This window comes from Pelophylax lessonae (genome assembly GCF_965119305.1).
Source record: "Pelophylax lessonae genome assembly, chromosome: 7".
NCBI classification, from domain to species: Eukaryota; Metazoa; Chordata; class Amphibia; order Anura; family Ranidae; genus Pelophylax; species Pelophylax lessonae.
Genome location: NC_138774.1, coordinates 145,053,649 through 145,077,752, shown reverse-complemented (window position 1 = coordinate 145,077,752; position 24,104 = coordinate 145,053,649). Strand labels below are relative to the sequence as shown.

Genomic DNA, 24,104 nt, shown 5'->3' with positions numbered 1-24,104 from the left:
ATATCCCGCCTCCTGATTTCTAGAACAGGAAGAACAAGAGACAGTTGACTTGGTGATCCGATGAGGATAAATCAGTCGCATTCCCACTGGGCGATATAGGAGGGACGGAATGTAGGCTCAGGGATCGACAACAGGCGATAGAGCAGGGAGATTGCGTGACGCAATGGAGAAACATCTGCGCATAGGTTTTCAAAGGGCGTGAGACGTCTGGCGAAGGAGGTTGGCAGCAGAAGAGAATGCAAGAAATGGGCAAGTTATCTTTTGCCAAAATGTTAGAGCGCAAAAGAGCGATCGGAACACAGTATCTGCCTTGAAACCCACTGTCCTCGATGAATAAAGTATCTAGTTTGATATAGGCCTTTGGCCTTCAGAGTGCGAAAGCCAGGATCGTTCACACTCGGGGAGAAGTCCGGATTATCGACCACTGGGAGCAGGGGGGGCGGCCGGGGAGCGAGCCGTCCGTCCTGGCAAACCCTCTGACAAATGGACAGAGTGGCACCGATCCTCGGAAGGGCCGCTACCAATCTCGACAGGGGATGTGATCCCCACAGAAGAGATGCCGGGGAGTAAGCCCCAATAGATCCCTCAATTTGGACCCATTGTTCCAGGGACCCATGCCTGTACCAATCCAGGACCCTAGCCAAATGACATGCCGTATAGTATAGCGCCGCATTCGGTAAGGCCAAACCTCCACTCTGGGCATTCGTAAGATCTTCAGAGCCAGGTGGGCGGGCCCCTAATCCAGAGGAACTCGCAAAAAGTTCTATTCACCCGTTTTTTAGGGGGTTTTTTGCAGAAAAAAAATGACATTCTCTTCTACAAAAGACCCTACCTGCTGCAGATTTTCATTATTATAGCATTTACTTTTAGCTTTAAAGCCTATGTTTACTAAAAGAAATCCGTACTTACCTCCAATGAGATGTGTCCCTTGTGCAGCCGAGATGTGTCCCTTGTGCTTCCAAAATGTGTCCCCTTTGCACAAAATCTTCCTCCTGCAATTAACCCCCCCCCCCCAATACAATGTTCCTGTGCAGCAGGGGTTATTAGAACTAAGGGGTTGTGACGGGCACTCATCAAGATTTCTCGACCATGCCCTTCCTTTCTGCCCAGCTTCTCCCTTCATAGAAGCCAAATGACAGCTTCTAGGAATTAAACAAGATCTATGAATGGAGGGGGTGGACCTTTTCAATCATCCCCCCCCCCCCCCCCACCCTCCATTCAAGGATCACAATTTTAGTACAGCTTCTGTGAATGAAGAAGCTGGGTGGAAAGGATGGACATAATGCCTATCACAGTCCCTTAGTTCTTTTAACCCCCCCCCCCCCTCCTTGCACTGAAATATTGGAGGGGGGTGACATTAGAGCAGGACGAAAGGTGGTCAAAGCAGAACATAGGACACCTTTCACTAAAGGTAAGTAAAGTTCCTTTTTATTCTGATTTTTTTTTTTTTTTTTTTTCCCCCCCCAAAAAAAAATTTAGCCTATGTATGCTTAGTGCAGTAAATTGCACACCAAATCACAGCCTTAAAAATGCTATATGTAATTTTCCCAAAGCAGAACAAAACTGTATCTGAGCACCACAAACTAAACTTAATTTTTACTATTCAAAGCAAACTCTCCCATCTATCCATGTCTCCGTGTGTTATTTTGTTGAGAAATCACTTAAAACACCCTTGTATTTCTAGTTGCGACCATCCTGAGTAGGGAAAGATTCATGTAACATTTACTTCCTGAAATCCCACTGCCCCTAGCTCAGGCAAGCAGACAGGTAGGCGTACTTAGCTGGGAAAGCCCCCCCCACCACCACCACCACCTCCAGATGAAAGTGAAAAAATGCCAATGATGCCTCCTGGGAAGCATGCCATCATTTTGGCCTAGTTTTTTTATTTTTTATATTTACGTAAATATATTTATACCTTTCTATCTATTTACGAAGAGTAACCTCATAATGATATAAAATGGGTAATATGGATTGAGAGTTTAGTTTTGCTGTAAGGTAACCAGATAATAAATGTAAATTGCTGTTACTTACCCTATATGCACATGAACAATTTCCATACTTTAGCTTTAGAAGCATTCACTCCAAATTCTGTAAATTCATTCTAGATTTCCAAAGTAAAAATCAGAAAAATGCACTCTTAAAAAGGTAATAAAAACTATATACTGTAGTTGCAAAGAGCGAATATGTTTTTGTAACTTGTACCCTAGGTCACAGCATTAGTTATGTCTAATGCACAACTCATGGTAGTGTTTAAAAACTTTAGGTACTTTTTTGACACGGCAGAAGGCAAATGCATAAAACGCTAACGTTTGCCTACAACTTATAAAAATAGGTATTAATAACAGTTTACAAAAAGATGGTTTGCTTAGGAAAACTATATACCAAGAGACAACATTGCCAAACATACGGAAAAAAAAATTTTGGACTGCGTAAGGTTTAGGCTTCATGAAAATGATTGTACAGCATGCAGAACCAGCGCAATGACATTCCCAGGACCCACTGCCGTCGCATACCTCATTAGAGGTGGTTTGTACACTGTTGTGTGCTGAGGGCTGTGAACAGTGCATGCATACCGAAGTATGATCCACACGAAGAGATAGTTTGCATTCGGCATATATGTCAGTGCCCATGCAGGTGCTTTATGCCAGTGATGGCAAACCTTTGCACCCCAGGTGTTTTGAAACTACATTTCCCCATGATGTTCATTCACTATGCAGTGTAGTTGAGCATCATGGGAAATATAGTTCCAAAACATCTGGGGTGCCAAGGTTCACCATCACTGCTTTATGCAATCCTCACTGCACAACCACATACTACTTCTGGAGGGGATGATAAGGGACTATATCGTAGAGTATGCTAAAGACAACAACATCATCAGCAGTAATCAGCACGGGTTTACAAATGGGCATTCTTGTCAAACCAATCTCTTAACATTCTACGAGGAGGTGAGCTGTGAGCTAGATAGGGGCAGACCAGTGGATGTGGTGTACCTGGATTTCGCTAAGGCGTTTGATACAGTTCCCCACAAGTGCTTAATTTATAAAATAAGGTCTGCAGGTATCAACAGCAGGGTTTGCTCTTGGATATGGAACTGGCTAAAAGGGCGTGTCCAAAGGGTGGTAATAAACAGTGCATACTCAGATTGGTCTGAGGTAGTAAGCGGGTGCCCCAGGGCTCAGTCCTGGGACCAACCTTGTTCAATTTATTCATAAACAGCATTGAGGACAGGATCAGTAGTTCGTTATCAGTTTTTGCAGATGACACAAAATTGGCCAGGGCAATAACTGCACAGCATGAAGCAGATATCCTACAGAATGACCTGGACGAAATAACGGTGTGGGCAACGACATGGCAAATGAGGTTTAATGTGGAGAAGTGTAACGTTTTGCACTTGGGCACTAAAAACATAAAAACACAATATACGTTAGGAGGGGAACCCTTGGGGGAATCAAAAATGGAGAAGGATCTGGGAGTCTTGGTTGATGATAGATTAGGCAATAGCATGCAATGTAAAGCGGCAGCTGCCAAAGCCAGCAGAATATTAGCATGCATAAAGAAAGGGATCTATTCCAGAGATAAGACTATAATCCTTCCACTTTATAAAACTCTGGTTCGACCGCATCTGGAGTATTCTGTCCAGTTCTGGTCGCCAGTCCTCAGGAGGGATGTGTTGGAGCTGGAGAGAGTCCAGAGAAGGGCAACTATACTAATTAGGGGATTGGAGGACCTTAACTATGAAGAGCGTCTGCAATTGCTCGATTTATTCTCCCTGGAGAAGAGACGCCTGAGGGGGGACATAATAGCAATTTATAAATATCTCAATGGGGATCTCGGCTTAGAAAAAAAGCTGTTCATTCGAAGGGATTGCATGAGGACAAGAGGGCATACAATGCGATTAGAGGAGAAGCGTTTTAACCTCAGGCAACGTGGGGGGGTGCTTTACTGTTAGGGCTACAAGATTGTGGAATTCTCTACCACAAGAGGTGGTTCCTGCGGGAAGTATGGTGGCTTTCAAAAGACTCTTAGACTTGCATCTCAAGGATCAGAACATTCAGGGCTATGTGAGATGATTACAGCCACACACACCTACACAGGTTGAACTGGATGAACTATTGTCTTTATTCAACCTCACCTACTATGTAACTATGTACATTATGTTCTAATGAATCTCAATGGCCAGTTGTAGGTGAAGGCAGTGCATCCCAGGAATGTCATTACACAGGCTCTGCACACTTTACAGCCCCTGTATGTAAATAAAGTAGTAGCGCGCTCCTACCTATTAAGGAAAACATTTAAATACTGTAAAGCTGCTGCAATCCTCAAATGTGTTCCCACATTCACAATGAAAGTATATAAATGTATGTGATTGCGCTGCCTCAACAACTGAATAAGGGGATATTTGAAAAATAAATAACTAAAAATATATACACATTTCAAAGAAATGAGGTGCCAGTGCAAACTATCAGTGAACACACATAGGAAGTAATAGAAAAGGCAATAAAAAGTCCACTTGAAATTGTGCTTAAATGGTAAATCATCCTATTGTGCAATTAAGATAGTCTCTATTCAATAAAGTGCTACACAAAAATACACGCTGTTTCCCCACTCCCCAACTTGTGCTCTATTCACCAGGTGAAGTGCAAGCTCACCTTCATTTCAGACCTCTGAAGGGTCAACTAAGCATGTAAGCCAGGGGTATCAAACGAAGTTTCATTGTGGGCCGCATCAGCATTAGGGTTGTCCTCAAGGGGCCGGTTGTATCTGTAAGACTATGCATCTACTTAGATACTCGGGTGTATGTAGTGTACAGAGTGTAGAGTTCACAAGTGTGCAGGGTTGAGGAGTGTATGACATAGTGTGCTGTGTTTATGGGTGTTCTATGTGCAGAGTGCAAAGATAAGACGTACGCAGCATGCAGAGTACAGAGTGCCACCCCCCAAAAAGCTTCCTCACATCTCATCTGCCCGGCTCTAGTACTTCCTGTCTCTCTCACTTGCAGGTAGATCATTGGTCAGCACTGCTGTGCCTCCCCATGAGTCCATGCAGGGTAAGCAGGGATTTGCAAGAACCAGAGGTGGCGGAATGGAGTTCCACCACTTTCCAGCTGAAATAAAGCCCTGGGTCTGAGTGGCACATGAAATGGCCTGGCAGCCAGATTCAGCCCACGGGCCTTGTGTTTGACACCTGTGATGTAAGCAAACCAGTCTGGTGGACCAGATACTGGTGCTCAGTAGGGATGATCGAACGGTTCGGGTCCACCATCGGTTCGGCCCGAACATTGGGTGTTCGAGGTTCGGCCGAATTTAGAACTTTTTGCCCAAAAAGTTCGGAATTCGGCAACCAGAACCGCCCAAAATGCAATGCTTCAGGAAATGGGCTTTAAAAGCCCGTGATTGGACCAGAACCATTAGCAAAAGCCAATTGAGGGGGCAGGAGAATGCTAGGAATGTGATTGGAGTGACTAGGGGGTCCCTAGACCAATCATTAGTGAATACGCCCCCCAGTATATAAGATCGCCCCCGCCATATTCCCAGCATTGTTATACTGGACATGGAAGAGAGTGGAAGCAGTTCTGTTAATTTTACTTTAAAAGTGTCATTTAGCTATTTTTAGTGTGAGGAAAGGGATATCTAGTGTAGTTAGAGTGCTCCTTTACACTTAAGTTAGCTTCAAAAATTTAGTTTCTGTAGGGAAAGTGTTAAGTGTCAGGGGACCGTAGTGTAGTGTAGGGTTAACTGACAGTGACTGCTATGGCAGGGTGACAAAACCCTTCCATAGCAGGGTGACCGCTATAGAGAAATGATCATTTCTCTGTGTTGCTTCGGGACAGGCATGTGGCTTCTCACCAGCAAGCATTTTTTAATGCTGCAGGGGCTGCCACTGCCAGTGCTTTTTTGAGGACATGTTTGATGTCAGACATGACATCTGAACATGTGTATAGGGGGAATATATAGACATATATGTCTGAATATATACCCCTAGACATATATAGGTGTGATAGTAGCAGAAATAAATGCTTGCGCTAATGAAATCATTTACAGTAATATATTTCTGCTACTATCACACCTATATATGTCTAGGGGTATATATTCAGACATATATGCCTATATATACCCCCTATACACATGTTCAGATGTTTTGCCTGCCTCAAAAGAACCCCAAAAAATGCCAAAAAAACGCTAGCGTCAAAAAAAAAAGATGCCCAGGTGTGTTTTTGCTGGCATTTTTTGGGGGGTTTTGGAGGCAGGCAAAACATCAGAACTTGTGCACAGTACCACTATACACAAGTTCAGATGTTTTTCCTGACTGCAAAGAACCCAAAAAAATGCCTGCTATTAAACCGGCAAGGTGTTACAGCAGAGAAGCCATATTCCTGTGCTTAAAGTTTTCTAATACAAACGATCTTTTTTTTTCTGGTTCTGGACATGCTACAGACCTGAAACTTCACATGTACACTTTTTAGACCCCCCAGATACTAAATCCAATTTTTTTTTTTTTTTTTTTTTTTTTTAATTTTTCAATAATTGGCTTTTTTTATCAAAAATGACAATTTTTAAGAACTTTTTTGTGTGATTTTGTGTCTGGGGGGTCTAAAAGGTGTACCTGTGAAGTTTCAGCTCTGTAGCATGTCCAGAACCAGAAAAAAAAGATCATATAGGTGTTAAAGTTAAAGGAGGCTCCCGAACCACATCCCTGTTCTACTGAAAAATTATCTTTTTTTTTTTTCATGGTTCTGGACATGCTACAGAGCTGAAACTTCACATGCACACCTTTTAGACCCCCCAGATACTAAATCCAAAGTAAAAATCAAAAAAATCTCTTTTTTTTTTTTAATTTTTCAATAATTGGCTTTTTTTTATCAAAAATGACAATTTTTAAGAACTTTTTTTGTGTGATTTTGTGTCTGGGGGGTCTAAAAGGTGTACCTGTGAAGTTTCAGCTCTGTAGCATGTCCAGAACCAGAAAAAAAGATCATATAGGTGTTAAAGTTAAAGGAGGCTCCCGAACCACATCCCTGTTCTACTGAAAAATTATCTTTTTTTTTTTCATGGTTCTGGACATGCTACAGAGCTGAAACTTCACATGCACACCTTTTAGACCCCCCAGATACTAAATCCAAAGTAAAAATCAAAAAAATCTCTTTTTTTTTTTTTTAATTTTTCAATAATCGGCTTTTTTATCAAAAATGACAATTTTTAAGAACTTTTTTTTGTGTGATTAATAGTTAATGGGGCATGACCCAGAACCCTAGGCACTTTTTAGGGGCATTTATTGGGTTTTAGGGCTTAAAAATGGTGTTTTTTGATTACAGAAGTTCGGGTCCCATTGATTTCAATGGGGTTCTGAAATCCGGGCCGAACTTTCGTGAAGTTCGGGTGTTCTGGTCGAACCGAACTTTTCAAAAGTTCGATCATCCCTAGTGCTCAGGTTCCTTTAAGGACAATAGGGTCCCCTCTCCAAAATGGCTTCACACAGCTCACAAGCAGGTCATAGGGTTCTTATTAACAGGTTTTTGTGGTTGACCCTGTGTTACCTTCATCCAAGATGACATAGTAAAGCACCTGGGGAGAACCCCCTATTCCACCGCACCGAAAAAAAAAACGAGCTAGATACACAGCGACAAACCAGATCAACAGCTTACATGCTTAGTTGACCCTTCAGGGGTCTACAATGAAGGTGAGCTTGCACTTCACCTGGTGAATAGTGCATAAGTTGGGGAGTGGTAAACCCAGCGTGTATTTTTGTGAAGCACTTTGACTAGAGACTCTCTTAATTGCACAATAAGATGATTAACCATTAAGGCCCAATTTCAAGTGGACCTGAAATGGACCAGTAGACGCACGGGACTCCTGTGCAATTTGCACCGGAGCCGTTTCGGAGATATGAAACCCGCATCCAATTCCAATAGTGTGAACCCAGCCTAAAATGTGTATATATTTTTAGGTATTTTTTTTTTCTTTCAGTTATTGAGGCACAGTCACTGTATGGCTGTGTGCCTATGACCTAATAGTTTTAAAGTGGTTGTAGATCTCAGACATGAAATATGCACAATGCATATCCCTCTCTAGTGTGTACTTATTTCAATTAAGAGCACTAAGTGTCATTTACGTCTGCTGTCAGTATTTCTGATGGCAGGAGAAAAAAGGTGACCGGGTAGGGATCTCCAGCTGTTTGGCCGCCTCTGCCCTTTTCCTGCGAGCTGTGTGAAGAGGGGTGGGAGGGGGGGGGGGTCTCCAGGGCCGGAGCTAGACTATCTTGCACCCTAGGCAAGACCAGCTACTTGCACACCTCCCCCCCCCCCCAAAATAAAAAAATAACTGCACACATTGCCACCTTTCTTGTACATAATGTCCCCTTTTAACACTTCACTCTGCTACACCCCCTTCCTGCACACACTGCCCCTCTTTAACCCTACACCCCCTTCATATACACACTGCCCCCCTTTAACCCCACACACCCCTTTATATACAAGGTGCCTCCCCTCTCTAGAGGTGACATCCACCGGGGATGAGGAGGTGACAGGAGAGGAAAGTCTCACTGGCCATGGCTGCGCCCTAGGTGGTAGTGCGCCCTAGGCGGCCGCCTAGTTTGCCTAGTGGTAGCACCGGCCCTGGGGGTCTCTTTCCCTCCAATCAGCTCTCGGAGCTCTAATCACTGAGCTCTGCAGAGTGTAGTTTTAGCTCTTTCCCCTTTTTTTTCTGAACTCTCAGATAAGCTTAAAAATGCAGTATTTTGAATTAATGTAGAGAAGATTGCAGATAGACTGCTACAACAGATTTATTTCATCCCTGTGCAGCACCTGAGGCCAGTCACTGAACTGGGTATATGTAAGGGTTTACAACCACTGTAATGAAAACCTGCAAGAGTTTTTTTGGTAAAATGTACATTCTATATTGGTGGGACAATAATTCATGCGGTACCTTTTTTTTATCTTCACAAAAGTCCCCAGAGGACAAGAATAAAGTAGTGGAAGATTTGATTTTTTTATTTATTTTTTTGTTTAATGAGAAAAGTTCATAAATCTGCATTGTAAACAACATGTCTTTTCTAGAGGGAGAAGACCTGTGAGTCACAGCAGGAAAAGCTCCTATCCGCTTGTCAGCTTTCCTTCTGTATGACCTCAGCAATAGATCCCTGGAGCGATTTCCATCTCTTCAATTCACATAGGGCCACTTGTTGTTATTCAAGACTTGCAGACCTGTTCACATGCTGCATGAAAAACTTTGCCCATAGAGATAATGCTGTTTCATCAGATTAATGATAAAGCCTTCATTTTATTATTTGTTATTGTTTGGAAATAAACTTACTCCTAATCCGTGAACCCTGATAACGGAAAACCCGATCACCTGAAAAACTAGATAATCAGAAGCTCTTTTTCTGTTAAAGGAAAAGTACACTTTGAGTCCAGTAAGAGCCTATTTTGAGTTATTGCAGAATTATTCTTTACTAATAAAGCCTAACTATAGCTCTAAATGTATTTTTAGTTTTTTATAATGTGGGATTTTTTTTTTTTTTTTTTTTGAGATTCTATTGGTAAAATTTTCCCTTGCATCAGTCTTTGTGACGCCTGTGCAACAAACAGGGGTGTAGTTATCGCCAAAAATGCAAAACACTACTAAAATGAATATCTACCCCAAGGGATTATTAGATCACAAACCTGAATGTATTTCACTACATTATACTTTAGGCCTCTTAAACCTTTCTGAAGTCTGTTGGCTTGAGCTATGCCCCACCAATGCTTAGTGCCTGAAATGTTGCGGTCTGCATATAAAGCAAGCCCTTTTTTGTTTAAACCACAGAATACTCCTAAGCAGCTTGATCATATAACAAAATAATTGAATCCCAGGCACAACCTTTTGTAATAAAAAAAATAAATATCCCTAAATGGCCACAAAGGATTAAAAAAAAAAAAAAAAAAATTTGCATGCATTGTCACATATTCTGTGCAAAGCTGGGGGAGGAACCCTGCAGACTCCACCCACTACAGGCTGCCTGCAGAAAGCTGGGGGGGGGGGGGGGAGAGAGACCAGTCACTCTGCACAAGGGGAGAGAGCAGCAGTGACTGGTCTTAAGGACAATAGGCTCCTGCACAAGGCAAAGTTTCACAAATTAGAAATACACAAAGCATGACAAGATTCAAGTAAGAATGCACATTCCTTTTGTATTTAGATAATCCTTGCTTATGAAGGGGTTCAGCTTTAAGGGCGCACATTTACTGTGCATTTTTGCGTGCGCGGTTATGTGCATTTGATGCACTTTTTTTTACAAGCATTTACAGTGCATTTTGCCTAAGCTCGCATTTCCTTTTGAGGTCACTTCCGTCTTCTTTCTTTGGGCTTTTATGTGTATTGCGCTATGTTGCAGTGCATTTTTGTACATTTGCCATGCAGAAAAATGCAGCATGCTGTACTTCTTTTTTTTTTTTTTTTTTTTTTCTGCTATGTACTTTAATAATGTGAACTATGCTCATAAGATAACCTGGATTTTGAACTGTCTGTGCAGTTGGGAGTGCAGTCAAAACGCATCCTACTGTATCTGGCGGGAATGTGACTCTAAAGGCCCATTTACGCCAGAAATGGCACATATCTTAGTGTTTTTGGCTGCATGTTTACATTTGAAGCAAGCTTGACACACTTGAGGTACGCTTGATACGCACTTGAATGTGTTTTGTGCTGCGTTTAGCACTGGGTTTGCGGTGCATTTTTCTATACGTCTTTGGGCTTGGCTTAAAAGGGCGCAGTGGGATGCATTTGAAGCGCATATGTAGCGCGTTCCCTGCATTTGTGGTGTGGAAAAATGCAGCATACTCCTTCTTTTTTTTTTTTTTTTTTTTTTTTTTTTTCTGCAATGTGAACGGTGCCCATAGGATTGCCTTGCTTTTGGGCTGCCTATGTAGTTGGAGTGCATTTAAAAATGCATCTCCCTGCGTTTGGTGTGAAAGGGCCCTTACAGTTAGGGCCCTTTCACACCAAACGCAGTGGGATGCAATTGGATGATCTTTTAAATGCACTCCCAACTGCATAGGCAGCCCAAAAGCAAGGTAATCCTATGGGCACCGTTCACATCATTGCAGCACTGTGCAATTAAAAAAAAAAAAAATCATGCTGCATTCTTTTCCGCACCGCAAATGCAGGGAACGTGCTACAAACATGCTTCAAATGCGCCCCTTTAAGCCAAAAAAGCAAGCCCAAAAATAAAAATAATGCACTGCAACTACATGAAAACGCAGTGTTAATGCATGTAAAATGCATTCAACTGCACATCAAGCATGCTTTAAATGCATGTAAGCATGCAGTTATGTACAGTTTCTGGTGTGATTGGCCCCTAAAGTAGTGAAGTCGAGTACCCTGTTCACAGAAGCTTGCAACTTTTAGTGTTTTTGAAACCACTATAAACTGCCATCAATAAATTTATATTTTTGGAAAATTACTTTAACCGGCTACAATTTGTGTTTATGTATCATTCCTTTTCCCCTATTTATTATTCTGAAACCTGTTTAATAATCCATCTGGAATTTGGCACTGGCATTTGTCTACACAAGTATTTACAAAGATAAATGTTAGGGAGAACTTGTTGAACAGGCTATAATCCACGTCAATTAATTTTTTTTTTTTTTTATACAATCAAACCTATTATAACCATTTGGCAATACCGTGTGCGTATGTATTCTTTTTCAGTGTCTGACTCAGTTTTACTGTTCCCTAGGTACTTGGACCGGATGGTGATAGCTGTGCTGTGTGTATAGAAACCTACAAAGCAAATGATGTTGTGCGTATTTTAACATGCAAGTAAGTATTTCATACAATCATAACCAATATTACATTATTTACTGTACATAAATTGCATGCTTCAATAACCAGTTTTCTAGCTTTTCAAAATGTTACTGTGGCACTTATACTTATCATAGAGCTGTTATTGTTCCATAGCAAAAACCCCACACGGACGTCCTCTAATGGCTGACACAAGTCTTTTTAAAACTCTAGAGCTTTACTGCAGATTAAATGTTATTTTCATCTTAGTTGATGCTAAGTAACTTGTTTGCCTGGATAAGAGGAAGATTAGAGTAATGCTGTGCAATAAATAATCGCTGTGCCAAATTGCAAGTTTCGATTTGATTTGTCATACAAATGACTTATACCGCTATCACTGAACTAGTAAAACGCTGATATGAACAGTGAACAATAAAATTCCTCATTTATGGGACTTCTTCATTTTTTTTTTTTCTTAAAGCCCCACTTCAGGATAAAATTTTCCCAGCTCAAATTGCTATATTAATAAAAGCCACCACCTTTTTACTAACCTGTAGCCGTGGTCACTTGCTGCTCAAGCTCCAAGTCCTTTCCTTAGCGGTTTACTTTTTTGGGTGGTTCTTTCGGTGTCCACATCAATACTTGCCTTACATAGACACTTCTATAGGATGGTCTGCGGCAGGGTCCTCTTGGGATCGAGGAAAAGGTGGACTTAAGAGTAAGGGAGTGGATGGGACTTGCGATCTCAAGGGCATTGTAGGGCAGGATCAGTGGTCTCTCCGCCCGAAAAAAGCAGTGGTGTGGGACCTGGATGGGGGACTTAGGCAGGCCATAGACGATTCGAATTTCGTTCGAAAATCGTAAATGGCAGTGTTATCGAACGATTTTCGTATCGTTAGTGTGGTATGTAAAACGTTCGATTTTCGTACGACAGCAAAAATTCACATATCCAACATGTTGGGTTTTTTTGCGAAAATCGGCCGAATTTCGTATCATTAGTGGGGGAGTTGTATGATTTCGCCTAACAAAACACAGAACAGTAGGGAGTGTGTCCGGTAGAGATTGATGGTACACTCGATGATGTGCACGAGTGCCGCTTTCGTTTATCGAACGATAAATCGTACGTAATTCGAATCGTCTATGGCCTGCCTTAGAGTATATCTGGTTTCACAAGGTATTTGGGACAAAAAGACTAACAGAACAGATCAAAGGTTAAGAGCGGGTAAAGAAAAACCCCAGGATTTAAACCAATAAATTCAAGGCTTCCTGATTTGACTTTACAGTAAATATTTCCTGACCATGAACACCCTCAGTATTAAGCTGACAATGCTACACTGAAATCTCAAGCAGTCGTGTTTTGGCTTGTATTGAGTGTCGACACCCTAGGGCAGAAAACGTATTACTGGCAGGATCATTGGAAAAAGGAGAAAAAAAATCTAAGAAGAAATCTAATGCAGCCACAATATCGAAGAACTGGTGAACTGCAATATATTATTTTGTTGGGTTTATACACTAAAAACTAAAAAAAAAACGATGCTTGTCTTAAAGAATAATATGCCCCCCATAATATTTACAGATAACTGACTGAGGAGCAGTTAGGAATGCAATATATTACCAAAATTGAGACACCGGCCTTTAAACGCACATTAACTTTAATGGCATCCCAGTCTTAGTCCGTAGCGTTCAATATCGAGTTGGCTCATCATTTGCAGCTAGAACAGCTTCAACTCTTCCGGGAAGGCTGTCCACAAGGTTTAGGAGTGTGTCTATGGGAATGTTTGACAATTCCTCCCGAAGCACATTTGTGAGGTCAGGCATTGATGTTGGACGAGACGACCTGGCTCGCAGTCTCTGCTGTAATTCATCCCAAAAGTGTTCTATTGGGTTGAGGTCAGGACTCCGTGCAGGCCAGTTAAGTTCCTCCACCCCAAACTTGCTCATCCATGTCTTTATGGACCTTGCTTTGTGCACTGGTGCTCAGTCATGTTTGAACAGGAAGGGGCCATCCCCAAACTGTTACCACAAAGTTAGGAGCATGAAATTGTCCAAAATATCTTGGTATGCTAATGCCTTAAGAGTTCCCTTCGCTGGAATTAAGGGGTCAAGCCCAACCCCTAAAAACAACCCCACACCATAATCTCCCCCCCCCCCCTCCACCAAATGATTTGGACCAGTGCACAGAACAAGGTCCATAAAGACATGGCTAAGCGAGCTTGGGTTGGAGGAACTTGACTGCCTGCAGAGTCCTGGCCTCAACCCGATAGAACACCTTTGGGATGAATTTGAGTGGAGACTGCGAGTCAGACCTCCTCGTCCATATCAGTGCCAGACCTCACAAATACGCTTCTGGAAGAAATGTTTCCATAGACACACTCCTAAACCTTGTGGACAGCTTTTCCAGAAAATTGGAAGCTGTTATATCTGCAAAGGATGGGTCAACTCCATTTTGAACTCTACGGACTAAGACTGGAATGGCATTAACGTTCATGTAAAGGCAGGCGTTCCAATACTTTTAGTAATATAGTGAAGGTTTGTGTAATAATGTAAATCTCCAGTCTCGGGATGTTCTACACATAATGCAGCTTTACTTCTCAGGGATAGGTGTGTGTCCTGTTATGCATTCTCTCCTTGTCAAAGCAGAAATATCAGGTTATAAACCCCACACAGAAGCTGATTCAAGACCTGAATGTGCGCCATTATCTCTGGACTGCTGAAGGAGTCCAGACAAAGCCTTTTTCTCACGTGTAATCCTGACTTTTTGCCTTAGGTCTGTTATTGGTATTGAGATCAGGCAGAAAATAGGGCAGCCTCTATGTTGGCTTTTAACCTGAATCTTCTGCCCTGTGGATACAAGTAAAAAAAGAGGAAAAATCAAGAAATTGACAGCTAATCATATATTTTAGCAATTCAAAAGGGTGGGGGGGGGGGGGATAAAGATTGTAACAAATACCCATTTATGACTGTACAAAAGAAGTTAATGTGTACTTGGCAAGTACAGCTCAGTGATCTGGACATTTCATACACCTGAGCAGAAGTAACTACACCTAACTAGCCTTACAACTGTCCCCTCCCTCTTCTAAAACGTTATACTAACCTGTTTAAGAAAGTACCTATTTTCAGGCTGCTGCGATCTGGTCACATGCAGGGCCCGGATTAGACACATCATGGGCCTGGTGCTGAGGATTTTGGTGAAACTCTTTATGGAAATTAATAAAATGAAATTTTAAGCAAACCGCTCTTTCCCACTGTATGCACAAGAGGACCCATTTTACATTTTTTTTTTCCACAATGCTTTTTTGGTAGGGGGGCAATGGACAATGTTAGGGCAGAGGATTTTTTTTTTTTTTTTTTTCACAATGCTTTTTTTTTTTTTTTTTTGGTGGGGGTGGCGAGTGGCAGTGGATGGTGTCAGTAGTTATTTTACTTTTATTCTATGGTTTCTGTTTTTTGTTTATTGCAAGTTGTTTTTAAACAGCAGTGTTGGGGGGCTTTGGCGAGATACCAGGGATCTAAACAGACCCCTGAAGTCTCACTTTTGAGTCCAAGAAAGGGACTGAGGACACATTGCACAGTGCCTTTCTCTGTAGTTTGTTGCACTGCAGATGAATGAACAGGACACAGAGGCTGCTGTCCATTCACAAAGTAAAGTTGGGAAACGGTTTACTATGCTTCAGTTATGAATGAACGAAGTTGGTGATCAGTATGTCCATCCTGACAATGCCCCGCAGCAGCCAGAGAGGAGGGGGCTATGGGCAGTTGGGGGTGATTGGTGCAGCGGGGGGGGAGGGGGCAATTGCAAGCCTAGAGACCCATACAGGGAGAAATATTTCCCCTGCTGCAGGAGATACCAAGAGCCACTCATGGGGCACCCTACTGGCCCCAGGCCCTCAGTAATGGTCAGTCTGCCCCTGCTGGGCCTACATTAAGGTAGGGGCCTGGAGTTGCAGCCCCAATACTCCCTATGTTTATCTGGGCCTGGTCACAGGATCCAGATCCCGCATCAGCCAAACATGGCTGGAGGGAAGAGGAGGGAGTGACAACAGATAGGCCACTGAATCCTATGGGTGACATCACTACTCCAGGCTTTACTAGCCATTGTTCGAGCACGCTCTCCTCTCCCTGAGGGCTTAAACTAATTAAGTATATATAGCTTTCTTAACGGTTGTTTGGCATAGGTGTTAAGAAGGGGGAAATTTTAAGGCTAGTTGGGTGTAAGCTGGAATTCATTTTAAGCTATACTCCAGATTTATTTTCAGTTTTTAGTTTGTTCTAGCCAAGCTGGCCCAAACAAAATATTTCCTTTATTGATGCAGCCGCTGTCAGCATCGTATATACTGGAGCATCAGCTACATACAGTATCTAGGATTGTGTTCTGGCAGCGGTACAGGAACGTCTTATCTGCTGCTAGTACAAAATTGAGTTGGGCTGAGTGCTTCTCAGCCATTCACAGGAAACTGTGTACCTTTATGAATGAATACAAGGCTGCTTCTGATTGGCCGAGGTGGAGAGGCAGGGATTACCTCACAATTTCCACCTCTGTCAGTCAGAGGAAGCCTTGTATTCATTTATACAAATAGAAGCACTCGGCCCAACTTGATTTTGTCCTGGTAGTAGACGGAAAGTCCCAGTACCGCTGCTGGAACACAGCACTGTATAATGTACGTTGCTGATGCTACAGTTTTTACAGCACTGACAACTACACCAATCTGCAAAATAGTTTGTTTGGCCTAAAAGAACTACTTGGAGTGGAAGGGAACCTGTGGTTTGGCGTTAAAACGGATGTCAGGCTAATGCCATCAAAACAAGTCGAAAGCTCATTAACACAAGTCCAAATGCTGCAGCCTGACTTGAAGGCAAAACAGCATACATTAAAACCAGCACTTTGCCAAATGCACATTTGGTAAAGCCTTTAATTCTAATACAGTGTATGGGCACTGGCAAGAACACTACAAAAATGCTGCATCTTTTTTTTTTATTTTTTTTATGTAACTTGCATGCTTGGCCTTTGAGGATCATAATATAGAGATGGAGTGACTGCATGCTACATATCCTGGGCCACTGCCTTCATGAAAAAAAGGTCTTGTATGCCAACAAACATCATTTCTCACTGTCTGTTTTTGTTCTAATTTCACAGCCACTTCTTCCATAAAAACTGCATTGATCCCTGGCTGCTTGAGCACAGAACATGCCCTATGTGCAAGTGTGACATTCTGAAATCATTAGGAATTGCAGTAAGTTTCATTTCCTGAATTACTCTGCTAGATGCCTTGTATTTAAGGCGACACTGTTGTTAGTACATATGTATGTATATGTGTTTTTATATTTGGCAATACGGCCTCTGACAAATTCATTCTCTAGCAGAAATAGAAGTGTTGTTAGGATCTATAACATTCAAAACATCAGGTGTGGGATGCCGCCTTCTCCGCTGACTGCTGTGGCTCTACTTGCCAGCTGCTATGTAACTAGTGTTCTCCCTACAGGGTCATAGCATGCAGCGAGGAGGTGCAAGCATCCGATGCACACAGCAGTGTCAGACGCTGAAGATCCTCATGTTGTGCAGCATACAATTTTCACTTTCTCTGCAAGAGTGAAAATTGGATTCGCCAGCAGTGGTCATCAGTATTAGAAATTTCTTAAGGAGAAGCTGTCATTATACATGTAATTCATGTAAGTTGCGTTTTTAGAATTTTAAACTAAAATTACTACTTATTTTCTGCTTTATACTGCATACATGAAGAGTTCCTACTTGAAATACAAACCATTTTTTTTTTTTTTGTACCTATTGCATATTTAATAATGCAACATTGCCTCCCACTGTTCAATTGGTATAACTGCTTTGGCTTTGAAAAGATACTGGAAAATAAATGTAATGCTCCTGCGCTTTAGAAGTGCTATGCAACTTGATCTTTTACACCCTGACTCCTGACGGTGTAGTCGCCTACAAGACTGTGCTGCCACTCTCAAGTCAGGGAAGACACAGGTGAAACTCTAAAAAGATAGGAAAATAGAGGATGACGAGCCTAGCGCATTACTCTTTGCAACGATTTATTATTCTACAAGTATGTGCATCATACTCGCAAACCAAGAAGAAATACAAGCAAAATAAAAAGTCCAAGTCCACCAAGTTCTCCATTTAGCATGGTCTTATGGTTAAAGATAGTCCTGGAATGAAGACTCGGAAGAAGAGGGGACATCCTCGAAACATGTTAAGCTATTTTTCGAGGTCTTCATTCCAGGACTATCTTTAACTTTAAGACCATGCTGAATGGAGAACTTGGTGGACTTGGACTTTTTACTTTGCTTGTATTTCCTCTTGGTTTGTGAGTATGATGCACATACTTGTTGAATAATAATTCGTTGCAAAGGATAATGCACTAGACTGGTGTGTCCTCTATTTTCCTTTCTTTTTTGGGTTTCAAAAGATGCAGTTCAGATGCGATAATAAATAATGAAAATTACCTTTGTGAAACAGATGAGCATACCAGAATTGTAACTATTTTCATAACAGCCCGGCATTCATATACATAGTTTGGTATTCTAATCTCTCCAATGTGTGAATGTTTTAAGGCTGAAGAAGACGAATCAGATAATGCTATGGTGATCGCATCTGTGTCTAGTGAGCTGCAGAGGAGCGCTGTACAGGTGGATGATGAGACCCGCAGTGATAACGCGTCATCTGGATATGCCTCTGTTCGAGGTGCCGATGAGCCAGTAGAAGACTCTGAAAACATATGTAAGTGTATGTTGAATACTGCCAATGACAAATTGAAAAATTCCTGAACTGCATTAAAGCCTTAGATTTCCAAGCACATATTTTAATGTGATTTAACACGGAAGCATTTTTTTTTCTTTTTTCCATTACAAAACACTCATAATAATTACCAAGACCCTTTCTTTGCATTTGTGAGTTCATCTCTGACACTTTCCTAAGCCTATCCTATTACAAGTGGTTGGATCTTTTTACATTCATGGGCTCTGGGTCAAACCAGTCATACCTGCTACAGAAAAGAGCTCAATAGTAACAAGGAACTTGTCAGCTTTCTACACTATCATGGTCTGGATCAGAGCAGTTTGGTTTACTGCAGGACAAATAAAACGGAGCTGAGAAAGTATGAATTATTCAGTCAATGCCTAGTTGGAGGTTGTAAGAAGAACATTCTTTTGCATTTGTCACCCACTAAGAAGAACTACATCTGCTGACGGGCACACTACCTGTACAGCTTAACATAGATGCAAACATTAACCGGAAGGCATTTACTAAAAGTGGAACTTTAGTCAGAAATGAAGTCCTGCTAGATCGCTTCAGGCTGGCCCCTTTTGCAGGTATAGCTATGTAAAACATTAAAAATAAGTGCCTACACTGTTTCTAAAATGAAGGCATACACTGTCTCACCCTGCTCTGCACATGCTCTGTTGCTCTCTATTTTTAGGCACTGTGCCGAATTTGTAGAGGCCGATCTGCTGACAGCCTAAAGATTTACTGCTATTCAGAGGCTCTGGGCTTCATCAAAATGGCTGGAACGATGCTGGAGGCAATTTAAAGCACACACTAATTTTGGTAGTATAATCATTAAAGCAAAACTCTGTGATCAGCAAAAAAATCCCCCATTAGTACACCCCCCCCCCCTCCTACACAAGAAGAGAGAACTCTAATCAAATTTCAGGAAGTCCTCTCTCTAACTCAAAAGATGCAGCATCTGTTCTGCCAAGGAGGAGCTGTTACAAAAGGGATTACATAATTTCCTCTACTCTCTCTACACTATATTCAAACTACACTTCCCACCATGCTTTGAGAATTGCAGTGAATGTGGGAGGCTGTTCATCAGATTCTGCAATCGGTAGTGATGTTCGGACGAGAACAACTTACTGTGCATGCGCCATGCGTTCAAACATGGGGCTGTGCGTTCCAATGCGTTCCAATAAGTTTCCTAATGTGAAAGAACACGAAGCAGCGGGGGACACCTTCCTACAACCATGCAAGTCTTGAATTTTACATTTATTTTAGCAGTAAATGCCACTTATATACTGAAAGACTATTTCACTATATAATCAGCAGTTTGTCGCTGAGCAGTGGGGTTTGTACCAAGATGGCCGTCACCACCTTCTGCCTGCAGGTTTCTTGCTATACTTACTAGAATACAATATTAATGCAAATGTTATACTGTGATTCAGTATATAAGGTGAGTTTACTACTAAAATAAATGTAAAATTCAAGACTTGTATGGGTGTAAGAAGATGTCCTCTGCTTCTTGTTCTGTCACATTAGGAAACCTATTGGAATGCATAGCGGCCATGTTGGAATGCATGCGCAGTAAGTTGCAGAACAGTAGAAACATGCCCAAAATTATATATTTTACCCACTGTACTCTGCTATAATTCAGTGTTAGAAATATTCCTCCTCCCTGTGGTAGCTTTGAGATCTTTCTAACCGCAATCCGTGCTTGTATGGTGTATATGAGCACATCCCCAGCCGCGGAAGAGAGACAGGCCATGCTGCTTTACATCAGCATGTGGCCCAAGTAAATGTCTGCATGAGAAAAAAAAAACCAAGAGAGAGCATTGGACCAGTGTGGAGTCTATACACAGGAGGCAGGACTTTACAGCGACTGGCGTTTCACCTACAAGATCGGTCATGGTCTGTTATCTGGCCGGCTCTGCTAACAAACCCAGTGCAGCAGTGACAGGTGATTGAGGGGCGGTGACTGACCTGCTGGCAGGGAGCAGAGGAGGAGGACACCACCTCCATGGGCAGGACAGACCAGGGGTCCGAGACCCCTCTGCCCACTATAGATAGAAGTACAAGTCCCTGCTTGCTGGAGGGAACTACGTGTAATTGCACACAAAAATGTATTTGAAATTGCACTTACATAGGTAACTGTCACGCCCCCTAGACGCCGGCTTTTACACACACGCGGGATGCCGCGGTTTCTGCCTTGGCTCTGATTTTGATGTGCCTATATGCAAGATACCTATATAATTGCAATTTCAAATAAATTTTTGTGTGCAATTAAACGGGATTACACTATGTGCTGCTTATTTCCCCTTACACACTTACGATACCATGTTCGGAGTTCCCATATGATGTAGAGGAATATATGTCACCTGGTCTATGAAGGAGGCAATCCATTAGGATTCATATCTTGGCGTGTGTGGCCGTTCCATTAAGTTGGAGGCCTCAGCTTCTGGTAAGCTGCCACTCTGTTATTTATTCCACGGGTGCACTCCTGCCTTTATCTTTGGATTCAAGTCTTCGGGTCTAACATCACCTCTCTGGGACTTTTTGGTTTTATATTCACATTCATCACTTCATGGACTCTGTTGTTCACCATTTTTATTTATTGTTATTTATTTATTTAATATTTCACTTTTTTATATATGGGTTGTACCATATCTGATAGCGCTGCACTACCTTTTGCCCTATATTGTTGATTTTACTATTGATCAAGTCTTTTCAGCTGCTTTCACCAGTTATCAATTCAATTGATCACTTTTTAGTAGGGACGCACCGAAATGAAATTCTTGGCCGAAGCCGAATAATAATGAAATGCTTGGCCGAAGGCCGAAGGCCGAATACCGAACGCAGTGTTTCACATTTTTTTCCATTTATTTTGCAAATTTTTTTGTCCTCTCTCGTCCTCTCGTGTGTCTCTCTCTCTCTCTCTCTTGTCCTCTCGTGTCTCTCTCTCTCTCTCTCTTGTCGTCTCGTGTCTCTCTCTCTCTCGTCCTCTCATGTCTCTCTCTCCCTAAATGTTACTGTAGGGAATGGGATTCAGTGCACACTGCAGCCTTGTACCATAGGGTTAATGTTAGTGACACTGTAGGGATTGGGAAGGATGCTGGGAATGGAAATCAGGAAGCATGCAGGCAGCCTTGTAAATTTTAATTGCAGATACAGGGCACTGGGCAGGTCAGGGTTAATATGGTAACATCAATTACTCAGTGACAGTCAGTCAGTGTCAGTGTGGACTCGATCAGATTATACAGTGACAGTCTCTCATAGTGGTGGTAGTAGGAGGCTGGAGGTGGACTAGTAGGAGCCTGGAAAGGAGCACAGCCACATACATACATTACTCACTCGTGCACTGCAGCCCGCCCCACACATTCAGTGAGTCTCACTCTCCTCCCTAGTTTTTTCAATGGCACATTCAGGAAGCCAATCACGCCGCGAGTAGCGGCACAGCGGAACCAATCGGGTGTGCAGGCACGCGTGATTGGTTCGCTGTGCAGCTAATCACGGCGTGATTGGCTCCCTGAATGTGCCATTGAAAAAACTAGGGAGGAGAGTAAGACTCACTGAATGTGTGGGGCGGGCTGCAGTGCACGAGTGAGTAATGTATGTATGCTCACCGCTGAAGTGTCCCGGCTTCCCCTGCCTAACACGGAAGTCTGTGAGTCCTCCTGTCCTCCTCCGAGTCCCTTCCCTCTGCCTATGTAAATATCGTGACCTCGGCGATATGAATATCACCTACGGCCACAGAACGATAGTCGATATCATATCGACTATCGTTCAGCCCTATTGTTCGGCACAAATTTATTCGGCCTTTTTACTTATTCGGCCGAACACCGAAAGTGCTTTTTTTGCTATTTTCGGCCGAATAATGTTCGGTTGCCGAACATTCGGTGCATCCCTACTTTTTAGCGCAGGATCTTTTGTGTTTGCAACACTGTTGATTGCCTGTATTTTCTGTCCACATGAATGTACTCCAATCATTGAATATCTCGGAGTGACCTTCCTGTGACAAGTGGACCAGATCTGCCTTGTGTGTGAACATGGCCACTTATAGTCTAGTGTAGAAGTGCATGTGACTGGGTGACAACACAAGACAGCCATTGGAAGATGGGGCAGAGCACAGTCATCCCATAATATCAGTCTAGAGAAAAAAAAGAATTGTTGGCAAATTACTATTGCAGTGTTCTGCTTTGCCATGTAATATCTGTTTTCTGTCTGTTAATCAAGCTTGTCTTTTTCTTTCACAGATGAAAATGCTGAGCTTGTTAGCAACGACTCATCAGCAATCGCAACTGAAGTTCTTCCACACGTAGACAACCCGACATTTGAAAATGAAAACCCCTCCCACGTGCACAATGTAAAGTCATAAGATGGACATGCAGAACCTAGCTTGTCTAGCCTAAGTGAATGCAGAGTTTTAGTTGTACAGCGATTTATTTTTTTTAACCGCAAAGCAAAAATGTTGTTTGCAAAGGTTTTATTTCTATTCGTATAAATCACAGTAACCGACCTGGAGAATGCAGAAGCTGGAAAATCCTTACCTATTTAATTTTTTTTGTTCATTGATTTGAATCTTTTTTTTTTTTTTTTTTTGTCCCTACATATTCTAACTCAGGTTTATATAGCTCAGACCAACAAAATCCTATAAAAAATTGTATTTTAATATATTCACACTAAATATAGTTATATTTAATTAAAAAATATATATTTGTCTTTTTAATTCCAGTTTTTGAAGCAGTAGATACCTCAATGAGGCCTTTTTACTAATGCAAAGTGCAGTAACCATAACAGACATTCATCTTTCACTTCCTTGGCTATACTAGCTCAATGGATATAATCAGTCAACACTGAGTGCAAAATATCATTGTTGACACTATCTTAGACATAGGACTGTTAAGAGCAATGTAATCTCTTTTTGGCATTAGATGTTGCTTCATGAAATGAGTAACTATCACAAACACATTAGTTTACAGTTTGCTAACCATTGCCACAAAGGCAATTTGCTTATTCTCATTATACTGTGAATGGTAGACGGCATGATATAGTAATCTGTGACTCTCCAAGTTCTACTTGCTGTTGGGAAAGCCACAAGTTGCTGGTCCTGTTATGCAGTGTTGAATCTTTTCTATTTTGATTCACAATTATGGAAATGTCTTTATTGTAATAAAAATGTTAGCACCGCCATCTTAGCATAGAGAACTCCACTAAGGGGAAAACACCAGGACAGGCATTTGTGAATGCTAAATGATAAATACCCCTGATCTACTACTCATGGGTTATGTTAGTCTGCCCTAGTGGGCGTATATTATGGGCGTATATTATAAAGCAGTGCAATAGGCAACATGAACATAAAAAATGCAGTGATCCAACATAGCAAGAGATTTCACCTAAGGGTAGAAATGGTATTGAATAACAATTGTCAGTTGGTTGCTTTGGGATATTGAGCCCTTTACACAAGGGTAGGCATATAGCATTTGTCCTGTTGGTTGTCATGACCCAGCAGCACTCAAAGTATTTTTACTGGCACACATAATCCTCATCTTGGTGCTCACAATGTTCCAAGTGTTCAGCTTTAAACATTATGGCCATATAATTATTTTGATATAGGTATACCTAACCTTATG

At 41.9% G+C, this 24,104-nt stretch overlaps 1 protein-coding gene across 1 annotated transcript in view; it reads left to right on the top strand.

The window, feature by feature from the left end:
- The window catches only part of RNF128 (ring finger protein 128), a 99,535-nt gene extending 76,550 nt beyond the window's left edge, over positions 1-22,985 (top strand). The window contains exons 4-7 of the mRNA XM_082264010.1: positions 11,707-11,789; positions 16,885-16,981; positions 18,318-18,483; positions 22,728-22,985. Coding sequence (XP_082120136.1) covers positions 11,707-11,789; positions 16,885-16,981; positions 18,318-18,483; positions 22,728-22,849 — 468 coding nt within the window. The 3' untranslated portion in view covers positions 22,850-22,985. The remainder of the gene's footprint in view (positions 1-11,706; positions 11,790-16,884; positions 16,982-18,317; positions 18,484-22,727) is intronic.
- Positions 22,986-24,104: the final 1,119 nt, after the last annotated feature.